At 59.3% G+C, this 12,731-nt stretch overlaps 1 protein-coding gene across 7 annotated transcripts in view; it reads right to left on the reverse strand.

Moving 5' to 3' along the window:
* Window positions 1–868: 868 nt before the first annotated feature.
* The window catches only part of RAB3IL1 (RAB3A interacting protein like 1), a 48,366-nt gene continuing 36,503 nt past the window's right edge, over window positions 869–12,731 (reverse strand). For 5 of the 7 annotated variants that reach the window (XM_025286515.3, XM_025286513.3, XM_044943611.2 and 2 more), the window contains 10 exons: window positions 10,739–10,991; window positions 10,327–10,422; window positions 10,164–10,241; window positions 9,038–9,256; window positions 7,496–7,624; window positions 7,288–7,400; window positions 6,977–7,000; window positions 5,531–5,630; window positions 2,672–2,738; window positions 869–1,875 (listed from right to left, as the gene is read on the reverse strand). In XM_025286515.3, coding sequence (XP_025142300.1) covers window positions 1,793–1,875; window positions 2,672–2,738; window positions 5,531–5,630; window positions 6,977–7,000; window positions 7,288–7,400; window positions 7,496–7,624; window positions 9,038–9,256; window positions 10,164–10,241; window positions 10,327–10,422; window positions 10,739–10,991 — 1,162 coding nt within the window. In that variant the 3' untranslated portion in view covers window positions 869–1,792. The remainder of the gene's footprint in view (window positions 1,876–2,671; window positions 2,739–5,530; window positions 5,631–6,976; window positions 7,001–7,287; window positions 7,401–7,495; window positions 7,625–9,037; window positions 9,257–10,163; window positions 10,242–10,326; window positions 10,423–10,738; window positions 10,992–12,731) is intronic. The other 2 variants (XM_044943612.2, XM_044943610.2) reach the window with 1 other exon arrangement.

Genomic DNA, 12,731 nt, shown 5'->3' on the forward strand with positions numbered 1-12,731 from the left:
ACAGGAGGCTTAGCTGGTGAACATCCCAGGGGGGCTGGGGAGACAGAAGGTATTCAAATCACAAGTGGAATGGAGAGGAGGGTCTGTGGCGGTGGGAGAATCTGGGAGGCAGGAGAGCAAGAGGGAAAAGGCTACTGGCTGGAACGAGTGATAAAGTGGGGAGCCTTGACCTACCAGCTGAGTGGCCCCAAGGTCTCAGAGAAGTCCCCTCGAGGGATCACCAGCCTCAGTAAATACTGACCCAGAAGCTTTCATGCCCCCCGCCAAAGAAGGACACCCACTGGCCTTGGCCCATATCTCTACCAGTAGGGAGGGGACTGGGCACCAACACACCTCTCAAGGCCCACCTTGGGGCCTCAGAGGCCCGGCCACCCCCACTTTCTTCTACCTCTGACTACTACTGTCCTTTAACCAGGGCGGGGAAAACCAGAGTGACCACAGTCCCTGCTCTGCTGCTGGCAGACATCACCAATCAATCCTGCCTCCGTCCCGCGTGCGCCAGGAAGGCCTTGATGCCTTGACTCTGAGTTCCAGGCTTCCACGTGATTCCGGGCAGGGGGACCTCGAGGGGATCTGCCCAGGATTCCTGGGGAGGCCGGGACAGATTCCCCTGTTCTCCTGACAGCAGACCCCTCCTCACAGGGAGGGGGAGCTGGGCTCACCCTCCCCCTGCCCCGATAACCCACGGGCCCACGGAACACTGGGGAGGACTTCGGGGGGTGCTGCCTTCAGCAATCCCTTCAGGATTTGGGTTTAATCCCAAGCACGAGGGCGGGCAAGGAAAGGATTTTGTTTCATTCCTTCAGATGCCCAAGGCTTGGCCCAAGCCCCAGGGCGCAGGAGTGAAGGCGCGTGGCTGCCCAGCCTCTACCAACAAAGCCATCCTTTATTAAATAGATCGTGCTACATTCCATTCAGAGGAGGAAATCGGACGTGGTGAGGGATGTGTCCAGGTTGGCTCCCCAGCACCGTGCGGGGTGAGGAGGGGCCCAGGTCCTGCCCGCCCCACCCCAGGCCTGCGTGCAGGGCTGGGTGATCTCAGCCCCCCGTTGTCTGAATGGCCAGGCACAGCTGAAAACAGGCCTGGGCGTCCTGTGGCCCATCTGTGTTTGACTCTGGGAGGACAGTGCCCCCATCCTCCCAGCAGGGGTGAAGGCAGGGCTCCCTGCAGCGTAGGGCTCAGCTGGCAGGGAGGGAGGGGGACAAGGGCCCCGATCCATCTCAGGTAGGTACAGGATGGAGTGGAAGACAGCCAGGGAGGCCCTGCTCGCCTCTCCTAACTCTGCTGCCCTGTGGGCACCTGGGAGGGCAGGTCCACTAGGCCTTCGTTGGGGAGGCCATCTGGGAATGGGGTGAAGCATGGCCACTAGGGGGTGCTGGTGCCCAGGGCTTGCGAACTGGAAGGGTGAGGAAGATACCCTGGAGATGGGACTAGCAAGGCACCAGCAGGCAACGAACGGCTCCTGGGATAGCAAGGGGGTGCTGGCTGCCCCAGGGGTCCTCTGCCAAGGGCTGAGCCCCTTTGTAATGGCTCCCAGCTACTTGGTCTTTGGTGCTTTCTTGAAAGTCTCCTGGTGGCTGTAGTACTACTGAGGAGGCGAGGAGGTCACCTCCTGAGGTCCTGTCCAGGGTTGGACATTTGGTGCCGGCTCAGTGCTGCCTCCGAGGCCTGGCCATTTGTTCCTCCATTCAACTTCTGGCTCAGGGCTGGCTCCAGGACCCCTTCTGTCAGTCTGTCCTGGGGCGGATGTTGTCTCCAGCTCAGAGCCGCCCTCTGGGCCTGGGCCATGCCCTAGGCCTCGTGGGGGAAGAAGCCGAGCTTGGCCAGTGACATCTCCTTCCGCAGCCTCGTGATCTCCCAGAACATGGGCTCCGCTGTAGGTAAAGAGAGAAGGTGGACAGCTCAGTGATCCCCCAGGGTCACCTCAGGCAGATGGCCTGGCCCTTCCCCCTGGTTTTGGGTATAGCAGCTGGCAGGCACCCCTAGGACTCCCCAGTCCTTCAGGACAGATGACCTCTGTGAGCGGCCGGACCTCTTAGAGGCTCCTCTCTGAGGTCCTGCAAACTGTTGAGTGCTGAACACCTGGGAGGCTTGAAGGTGACAACGGTCACTTTCATAGCCTGACACAGACATGCACGCACAGGCCGTCACACACTCAGACAGGCTGCGAATGCTCTCCAGCCACCCTGAGCAGGGCCCATCCCCTGGCCTGGCAGAATGGGGGCAGGGGACACAACGGGTGGGCAGAGAACTTGTCAGGCAAGGGTAGGGGAGGGTCTACAGAGGGAGGTGAGCGAGCCCTTGTTCAGCCACCACTTGGAGGCCACGCGGCGGGGAGCTGATTCACAGGGGAGGGCACACCGTGTAGGGTCTCGGAAGCCAGGCCAGTAACAGGGATGCTGTTCGTTCAGGCCCCGGGGGTTGGGAGAGGTTTTTGCACGAGACAAAGCAGCGGGATCCAGGTATGCAGGGGCCTCCGGCTGGTTTTCCTGGTGAGGCAACTCCCAGGAGGCTCCTTCCTCTCTCCACAGGACGTAGCAACAGACGCTCCGAGGAGCCCTCCCCTCGAGGCAGCAAAGTGCTGGGGTTGGCCCCGGCCACCGCTGACCCGCCCCGCCCCGCGCCGCCGCTCCCGGGCGCCACCCCGATCGGCCACTAGGGGGCGCTCACCGTCCTGCCGCACCAGGCCTTGCTGGATGTAGCGGATGTAAGTGAAGAAGTTGCAGACGGCCGTGATCTGTGGGCAGAACGGACAGGGTGTGAACCTCTCGGTCCCCGCCACAAAAGCCAGGAAAGATCGGAGACCACACTGGGAAGTCCCACGTCCTGGCAGAGTCAGATTACCGCTGGGCTCTAACGTTACAGTTAACAGGAGCCACACTATTATTCCTAATAAAAAACGACGGCGGCAACTAATCAAGTACGTGGATCCGAAGAGGCCGACGTGCCTACCATTCCCATTCCACACGTCGGGGGAGTGGAGACTGCGAGAACGACCCGACAACAACTGCGGAGGCCACGGAGCTAAGAAGCGGCTGAAATGGAAGATGAAACCCCGGCAGGCTGCCAAGAATCCAGGCTCCCTTGAGGGGCTTGCTAAGTCTGGATGCTGGAGGCCCCGGGGTATCCAGTCCTTAGGAGGTGCCATGCGTGATGCCAGGAAAGATGAGGAATCAGAAGCTGCCCACCTGGCTGCCCTGGATCCCGGCCTGAGACCCCCAGCTTTGCCTAAGGCTACTCCATGCCAGGCCCTCTGTGGGGCACTGGGGACCCTGGGCTGGCTCAGATCTGATCCTGGTCACAAAGACTCAAACCCTGGAGAGAGTGCTGTTGGTGCCTCGCCCAGGCCCCCTCCCCCAGGCTGGGGTTCCACCTCCCCACAGCTGAGGGTGCTGCCTGCTAATACCCCCCTGCACCCCAGTACCCTCTCAAACCTGGGCCAGTGGCTGGCGTGTGGAGTATAAAAAGCCACGCCCTTGCCTCAGAGTAGAACCCACTCTGGGCTGCAGAGCAATGAAGGCAGACTCCAGCCGGGGCCTCACCTTTGCCTGTCCCTGCTTCTGCCTCCCTCCCTCACCTCCTGAGAATTGCACACACTCTCCATCTTGGGCTCTGCTTCTAGGGAACCCAACCTAAGACAGGGTGGAAGACAGCTGGCAGTTGTGCTCACAACCACCTCTTCTGAATATCCAATGCTTTGGGGAAGGGACATCAAGTCGGGGTAGGAGGTGCCCACTGCCTGGGGAGTGGAGAAAGTTGTGGGAGGGGTGATGCTCCTGCTGGACCCTCAAACACACAAGAGCCCTTGCCAAGACGACAGAGTGGGTGCTCTGGGTTGGTGGCCCTGGCAAAGGCAGGGAGGTGGGAGAGAGGCGAGGTCAGGGGATTTAACCCAGGGTGGCCAAGGCGCCGCCTGGGAGGGCTGCACAGGACGGGGTGGGGCGGGCCAGAGGAGCTCGAATCCCAGGCCGTGGAGTTGCCTTGTGGCCAGTGGGCCCCACCAGTGGACCCCTGAGTAGGGAGGGTAGGAGAGCAGTGGTCCTCTCTCCCCAGGACCATGATTTGGGGACAGAATTCTCTTCTTCCTATGGATTCCACACTCCTTGGTCTCCTCAGGGTGGGGACCACATCCTGAAACTTCACACCCGTCTCCTCTCCCACTCCAGCTCTGGCCAACACAGCAGACACACAGGCCTGGAAGAACCAATGTTCTAGACGTAATCTTGTAGGCCTGGGAGCGTCTGGTATGGATCTTCCGGTTGGGATCAGAAAGAACAAAGAGAGGACTTCCCTGATGGTCCAGTGGTTAAGACTTAGTGCATCCACTGCAGGGGGCATGGGTTCCATCCCTGGTTGGGGAACTAAGATCCTGCAAGCCTCGGGGTGTGGCCAAAAAAGCACAAAGGGAGCCCATGGCCACTGAACAAGACTCTGGACACAGATGCAGAGGGTGAAGGCTGCAGCAGAAAGAGACTGGATCCAGGATGGGGAGACCCGAGGTCCAGGCTGAGTGACCCAGGATGCACCCCTTTTCCTTTCTAAGGTCCAAGCTTCCTCTCTGCACTGGGAGCTCAGCTCACTGCTGGGAGGATTCACCAGGACACCCATGCTGGGCTGCCTGGCAGAGGCATCAGGACCAGGTGAGCTGCCCTGGCCGGTCAGCCTGCTGCCTGATGACAGCAAACAGCCTACTTGAGTCCCATGAGGCCCCTCTAGAAGGTCAGAGGGAGGAGATGGCTCCTCCAAGAGGGCCTTCCACACTGTGTCGCCTTTACACCAAGCTTCAGAGTTTTCCACACTTTTGTTCTTCCCAGTCTTCCTCCCTGTCTGGGGTCCACCCATCCCACCCTCATCCCAGCTCAGTGACCTCATCCTGGGTCACCCGGCAGGTGAGGGCAGAAGCTGGGATTCCTGGAGGCCCCTCTGTGCCCATGGCTGACTGTCAGACAAGCCTCAGAACCTTCTTTCTCCAAAGCCTGGGGCTAGAGCCAGGGGTCAGGAGCATGGAACTTTCACCTGAACCCTAGTGTCACTAGAGTGATTAATCACACTAATCACACTCCCTTGATTAGGTTACATTGAATGACAGAGGTGATGGGTATCACTCCCATGATTACTTTTCAACAGGCAAGAAAACGGGTACCTCAGTCCTTCAACCACAAGGAACTGGCTTTTGCCAACAGCATATGAACTCAGAAGGAGGCCTGGATCTCTAGAAAGGATGCAGCTGCAGCTGACACTCTGTCTGCAATCCATGAGACCCTGAGCAGAAGACCCTAAGCTTGCCTGGACTCCTGACCCAGGGAGTCTGTGAGATAATAAACAGATACTCCACTGAGTTTATGGTAACTTGTTACACAGCAGCAGCAAACAAACACACCTGGCTTGGCTGTGTGGCCCAAGTCAGTCTCCGCACCTCTCTGAGCCTGTGTTCTGATCTGTAGATTGTAGGTTGTGCAGCCTGGGGTTCCGAGTCCCAGCCCAGGGAGCCCCTAAGGAACCCGGTCACTCTACCACTGGATGACTCACCCTGGCCCGGGAGGACGGTGAGATGTAGTAGTGGTTCTCAGAGTCCCCAAGCCGGATTCGGTGACGACAGGCGCAGGCCAGCCCACTCAGGGCACATGTACTGTGAAAAAGCAGAGGGGGGCAGTGGGGATGACTGGGGCTCGTCCCCCCCCCCAGTCCACGCAGGGAAGCAGCAGCGGCCAGAGAAGGCATAGGGAGAGGGCGGGCAGACAGACATCAGAGTGGAGACTGGCATTCTCTCCCCTAGCCCCAGCTTCCCAAGGAGCCTGGAGCTCAGCCGGTGGGGGGGCAGTCCCAGAAGTCTCGGATGAGACTTTTAAGCCAAGCTGGACCCCATCTCTGACACCCTCACCTCACCCCTGTTGGACAGGAGGGCTTAGTCAACTGCAAGCCAGGTATACCAAAGCTCCATCCTCTGCAGCCCCTAAAAATGTGCACCCCCCTTCTTTCTTGGAACCCTGAGACCCATTCGCCCCTTCTTCCAACTAAGCAGGATTCTTCTCTCTGCTCCACTTAGGTCACCAAGTCCTAGGTCCTGCCAGTAGGACCTTTGGCCTGGATGCCTTCACTCATTCCAACAGCTCTCTGCCTCATCTCTACCCTTCTTCTCCATGTGACAGCCAAGGGCTACTCCCCAAACCCACATCTAGCCCCCTACCATTCCCTACTGCCCAGGAAATAGTTATGGAGAATCCAAGTAAAGGGAGGTTAAATAGGCTCCTTGGCTGCAGGACTTAGCAGAACCTTTGCTGCCTCCAGGATCCGAACAGGGAATCCTCTTTTCAGGCAATGTTAATTGATGATCTGTGAAATGCTGACTTTAGTGGGTTAAAGCCCAAATCTCACTGAGGCCCTTCACACACTAGCCCCATAGGCGCTCTGTGGCCTGAGCCCCAACTCTGTGACTATCCACCCAATGGTGTTTTCCATAAATATTCTGGCTTCTCATACCTTTACTCATTCTGTTGTCTCTGTCTCAAAGGCCCTTCCCTGCTTGCATGCATACATGCTTAGCGCTGAGTCATATCTGACTCTTTACAAACCCATGGATTGTAGCCTGCCAGGCTCCTCAGTCCACAGAATTCTCCAGGCAAGAATACTGGAGTGGGTAACCATCTCCTCCTGGGGATCTTCCTGACCCAGGGATTGAATCCACATCTCCTGCATTGCAGGCAGATTCTTTAACCCCCTTGAGTCATAGAGGAAGCTTGCTTCCTTGCTTAGCAAACTTATTCATCCTTCAAAACGCAGCTCAAGTGTTCCCTTCTGTCACAAGGCTCTCACTGTGGGCCTCCCTCACAGGCTCCAGTGCCTGCCCTTGCTCCACGCTGGCAGCTTAGCTCTGACGCTGCCCCTGCCCAATGCCAGCTAAGAAGCAAGGAGGACCAGATCCCAGGGCCCTTAGGTCATTGTCAGGAGGTAGTGTCAACAAATGACATCACTTACGTGTCAATCGGGGCCCGGAACCCACTGCGGAAGAGAGGGAGTGGAGAGGGAAGCACGTCAGGCCAGCCAGGAGGGGGAGACCCCAGCTCCAGGACTAGAGGCGGCATCTCGGCCACAGATGCCTCCTTGCCCTGCATGGGGGCAGCCACTGTCCCTCTCTGGTCGGGTGGCCCTGCCCATCCTGGGGTCCCCCTGCAGGACCCAGCAGGCAGCCCTGAGGTTCAGCCCTCCCCGGCCACCCCCTTGATGGCAGCCCAAAGCTATGCGGGCCTTTCCCAGAGGGCAGGAAGGGTGCAGGGCGCTAAGCTTACTTGGTGTGACCACAGTCAACGGCGGCCACCTTCACCGCGGGCAGGGTTTGTGAAGCCACGGGCTCGATGGTGAGCGTGTTGTCCTCCACGGCGGCCCGGACCAGGGCCGAGAGCTGCGGCGGAGCGGGGAGGTGGAAGGAGGAGATGAGGGGCTGGCCTCTGGCCACGGGGCCGGGCCCTCCAGCAGGCTGCCCTCTGCCCACCTCACCTCCTGCATGGTGAAGTCCAGGCAGGGGCCCACATCCTCCCGGTACACCCTTTCCAGGAACGGGGAGGTCTTGTCCAGGGTGGGCGATTCCCTCCAGGCCTGGAACTCTGCAAACAGGGTCGTGTCCACCTGTGGGGGCAGGGAGAGCAGGGTGGGGGGTCAGTGCGCTGAGGGGGTGGCCAGCGTGGCAGAGACAGGCAGGGCCCAAGGAGGTGGGGAGCCAGGGAGGATGAAGCCCAGGGCCCGCTGGGCCTGAGGCCGTGCAGGGGAGCCAAATCCTAGAGAACTCTTCTCTTCATTTTGCACTGCAGAATTGAGATTCAAACTCCCAAGTTTCACTTCCGGGTGTGTCTTTAGTTTCCTGGCACTAGAGAATTAGATGTGGGCCCAGGGTCTTGGGCTTCCCTTGTGGCTCATCTGGTAAAGAATCCGCCCACACTGCAGGAGACCTGGGTTCGATCCCTGGGTTGGGAAGATCCCCCTGGAGAAGGGAAAGGCTACCCACTCCAGTGATTCTGGCCTGGAGAATTCCATGGACTGTATAGCCCATGGGGTAGCAAAAAGTCAGACATGACTGAGCGACTTTCACTCACTCTGGGCTCTCAACCCGAAGACCCTCGCTGCCTCCTTGAGGAGGGACAGTTGAAGAGTGACCCTGAAGGTACCCACCAGTACACGTGGGGACCAGCTGGGACCCATGGCACACACAGGTGTGTGCACACAGAAGGGAACACGTACAACTTGCCGGCTGCCCCGGGGCACATGCAGAGTGAGACGCTGGGAGGGGGTGGGGAGGGGGGCGGCCCCTCTCCAGAGCCATTACCTGTCGGGAAAAGGAGAGGGAAGTAGCAGAGGTGAGGCCCACGGGCAGCTCCCCAGGCGGGAGCTGCCAGGCCGGCTCGTAGGTGAGGTGAGCCGCCTTGCTGGGGACCACGCAGAGGAGCAGGGAGAGGAGGGGAGGCAGCCCTGGCTGGGCCGGCAAGACAGACAGACACAGACGGATGCACAGAGAAAGACAGAGGAAGGAGACGTTAGAGACCAGTTGGCAGCTGAGAGCTCAGAAGTGGGTGGAGAGGCTTGGCCTGGGCCTCCTCCCTGGAGGCCTGGGGCAGGATGCAGCTGGGGCCACCTGGGCCTCAGAGACCCCAGGAACCCGAATCCCACTACAGTCCTCGTGGGCATGCAGGGCGTTCGCTGGGTGCAGCCCTGAGCTGAGCTCCTGTGGCCCCAGGAATCAGCATTTACACGAGGAGACTAAGGTGCTGACAGGGCCCTGCTTGCCCAAGACCCACAATCAAGGACATCACAGCCGCTGTCCCACCTGGACAGAGACCCCCTTTGCCCTCCTGAGGGTCAGACACCTCATACCACAAGGAACTCACTTGGCCCTCACAACCAGAGGACACAGAGGCCCAGAGAGGGCAGGACAGGCTCCTGGTCCCACAGTGGGGGGCAGGTGGGTCCCCACTGGGCACTGCTGTCTGCCTGACAGGGGGCGCTGGCTCCCTTTACCGTGAACACTGCCCGCCCAACGCCCCTCACCTCTTTGCCCTCCTTGTCCGGGGTGAGGATGTGCCCCGCAACAGGGCACACTGCGGGGCAGAGGGCGCTGCTGGTGCTCTTATGGCGCAAGTGGCCTTTGCGGGGTCCGGCCTTGGTGGGGCTGAGCAGCTGCGGGTGGAGCTCGCGGTTGGGAGAGGCTGGTGTTGATGTGATGACCAGTGTCTTCAAGGCTGTCACCTCTGCCTGCAGCATGTCAATCTGGCCAGAATGAGATGGCCGTAATGTTAGCTCAAGGCTGACACCATCCCGGCTGCCCTACCCCAGCTCAGAACTGTGACCAGCACCTAACCCCACCAGTGACCCTTGGAACAGCCTCTGAGGTAGGGGCTGAGATACCCATTTTACAGATAGGGAAAGTAAAGTGAAAGTGTTAGTTGCTCAGTTGTATCTGATTCTTCCCGTCTCCATGGACTGTAGCTCGCCAGGCTCCCCTGTCCATGAAATTCTCCAGGCAAGAATACTGGAGTGGGTTGCCATTTCCTTCTCCAGGGCATCTTCCTGACCCAGGGACTGAACCCAGGTCTCCTGCATTGCAGGCAGATTCTTTACCATCGGAGCCACCACAGATGGGGAAACTGAGGTTCAAAGAGGAGATATAGCCTGGCAAAGGTCATCCTCGAAACCAGGACTCTTGAGGTGCACGGGTCTGGGAGTCAGCTGGGCCTCCCACTGAGGGGTCCCCAGGAGTCAGAAACAAGCCTGGCCATCATACTTTTGCAGATGGGCAAACAGGTTCCAAGGGATAAAGCTACTTGTCCAGGCTCAAACAGCCAGACTGATGTTGCTGATGTTGCTGCTGTGAAAAGGGGGTATGGGAGGAGGGAAAAGAAATTACAGGCTAACAGGATCTTCCCAGCCCCTGAGAAGCCTCCAGCAAGGTCTCCGTGGTCCACTGGAAGCTCAACTAGAGGCCCAGATCGCTGAGCTCCCATACCAGTCGGCACATTTCAGCAGGATTGTCTCAGACCTCTGCCCTCCCTGCTGGGCCTCTGTCGGCCCATCCCTGCCGGCCCCCCAGACTACGCCAAGGTCCGATTAGGTCTCAAAGACCAGCGCTTGCAGGGCTGGGAGGTGGGCAGGGGGTCCGGGCTGATGAGGGCCTCACCTTGCCCCGGGCCTCCTTCAGCTGCTTTTCTGATGCTGCCTGCTTCATGTTGGCTTCTCGCACCATCTTGTGGGCTTCCTGGGAAGACGGCAGGCTCTGTGTGAGTGGGGGGGCGCGATGGACGCCCAGCAGACCCATTCCCCACTGTGCCCTGGGCCCGCACCTCGAACAGACTGGCTGTCAGCTCCTCCAGCTCCTGCTCCAGCTGTTCCCGCACCTTGGACAGCCGCTCACACTCCTCATCCTTGAGCTTCAGCTCCTGGGGAAACGAGGCGCTGTGTCCAGGGGGCATCTCACACAGGCCTAGAGGCCCGAGCTTGCTTCCTCTTTGAACCCTAGCTGTTGGTTCGTTAGAGCTTGGGACTGGTTTTCAGGGAGGTCAAGACTTATAAAACTCATTTAAAAGTCACAGGAACTGCCCTGCCCTCACACTCAGCATAGGCCTGGCATGCAGGTGGCCTTGACAGGAGGGTGACATCTCTGGGTGTTGGGTGAGAGCCCGCGGCTCCCAGGTCGGCCCCTTGTCTCCCCCACCCCACCCCCACCTCGTGTCTCGCCCCGCCCTCAGTGCCCACCTTCTGGGCTTTGTGCAGCTCCTCCTTCAGGAACTCCGAGCCCTTCTCTCGGATCTCCATGGAAGAGCTGCGCAGGCGCGACACGTCCAGCTGGGTGGCTGCAGGGCCCTCCTCGCCTTGGGCCTCCTCCCCTGCAGGGGTCTCCGGTAGGCCTCCCAGGGACTCCCTGTGGCTTTTGCAGGGGCCCACGCTCTTCCAGGGTACTGGGACAGCTTCAAGGGGTGGCGGGTGGCCCTCGTCCGAGTGAGGCTGGCTGCAAGGCAAAGAGCAGATACAGGATTGGGTCCTGAGGCCTGGAGAACTGAGCCCAGGGACCAGCCATGGGCAATGCACTCGCAACCCTGGGCCTCAGTCTCCCCATCTGTAAAATGGGCCATCATTGGGGTTGTCACAAGGGCAGAATGACCAAGCATAGGGTCTCCTGGGGACAAGGACAGGACTCATTCACCTTTATCAACCACCCCTCCAGCCCAGGACCACATAAATGCTCAGCACACAGCAAGTACTTGTTTGCCCAGCAGACACTATAAATGCCTCCATGCTGACAGCCTGAGTTTCTCCTACAAAACTGGGCCAATCCCAACGGCCCCACCTCAAGTGCACTGAATGCATCAGTTCAGTTCAGTCGCTCAGTCGTGTCTGACTCTTTGCGACCCCATGGACGACAGCACGCCAGGCTTCCCTGTCCATCACCAACTCTCAGAGCTTGCTCAAACTCATGGCCATTAAGTCGGTGATGCCATCCAACCACCTCATCCTCTGTCATCCCCTTCTCCTCCTGCCTTCAATCTTTCCCAGCATCAGGGTCTTTTCCAGTGAGTCAGTTCTTCGCATCAGGTGGCCAAAGTATTGGAGTTTCAGTTTCAGCATCAGTCCTTCCAATGAATATTCAGGACTGATTTCCTTCAGGATGGACTGGCTGGATCTCCTTGAGTCTCCAAGGGACACTCTGAATGGATCCGCCTCAGCACACAAGACCTTTAAGTGGGAACTGCCTTCGTTGCTAGCGCTCATACAAATTTTATGCAGATTCAGTCCCATTTAGGGTGGACCATAGAGGAAGGATCCAGCCAGGGCAGGCAGGGCCAAGACAGGAAGATTGTGCAAACGGCCTGAGAATGGCAGCCCTGCTTCCTGCCTTCTGGACGGTGTAGAGGGCACTCCCAGCTCTCCGCTTGTCTGCCTCATGAACTCAGGCAAACAGCCCCCTCCCTCTGCTCGCCCCCACCCCTGCCCTCAGGACCCTCCTCTCCCTGAAGCTGAAGACACTAGAGGCAGTGGGAGGCGGGGGCCACCGGCCTCTGACCCCGGCAGCCCCCCTCCCCTCCCTTCCACGCTGCCCCTTCGCAGCAGACCCTGAGGACGGAGGGAAGGAGAGGCCCCGACAGTGGCGGTTTGTGCCAAGACAGCACCTCTGGACTTGCTCACTCAGCACAAGCCGGCAGCGCCTGAGCCAGCAGCTTCTGAGTGGCCCTGACAGGGCTGAGGGTGGGGGGCTGGGCTGCTGATAGCAGTGGGGAAGTGCAGGGGAAGGAGGCCAAGAGGGGGCCCACACAGGAGAGAGGAAGGCCCAGGGGTCATAAAATTCAGGACTGCAGAGAAGTAAGGCAAGCCTGGGGTCTGTCCCCTGGACCCTGGGACAGTCACTAGGCAGCCCCCGAGCTTCAGTTTCCCCTTAGGAACACCAGGCACCCAGGGATCCTAGCAATGAGCCTGTTCCCATCCCTCCACATGGCCTCCTCCAGCTGCCCAGCCTGGCCTGCCATATGCTGGAACTGGCCCTGAGGTTCCTGGCTCTGGGTCCTGCCTTTTAGGGACAGGGGGCTTTGATGAATAAAGTGGGAATGCACACCCGCCACTCCATCAACAGTGTTTATGCCAGATGGGGTCTCTCCTAGTACCCTTGTGTGTGTGTGTGGGGGGGTCCTCATTGGCAAGGGGGTCCAGGAAGCTTAAAAGGGCTGTGGCAGTGCTATGGAGGCCCCAGGCCGGG

This window comes from Bubalus bubalis, chromosome 5, assembly GCF_019923935.1.
Source record: "Bubalus bubalis isolate 160015118507 breed Murrah chromosome 5, NDDB_SH_1, whole genome shotgun sequence".
Lineage (NCBI taxonomy): Eukaryota > Metazoa > Chordata > Mammalia > Artiodactyla > Bovidae > Bubalus > Bubalus bubalis.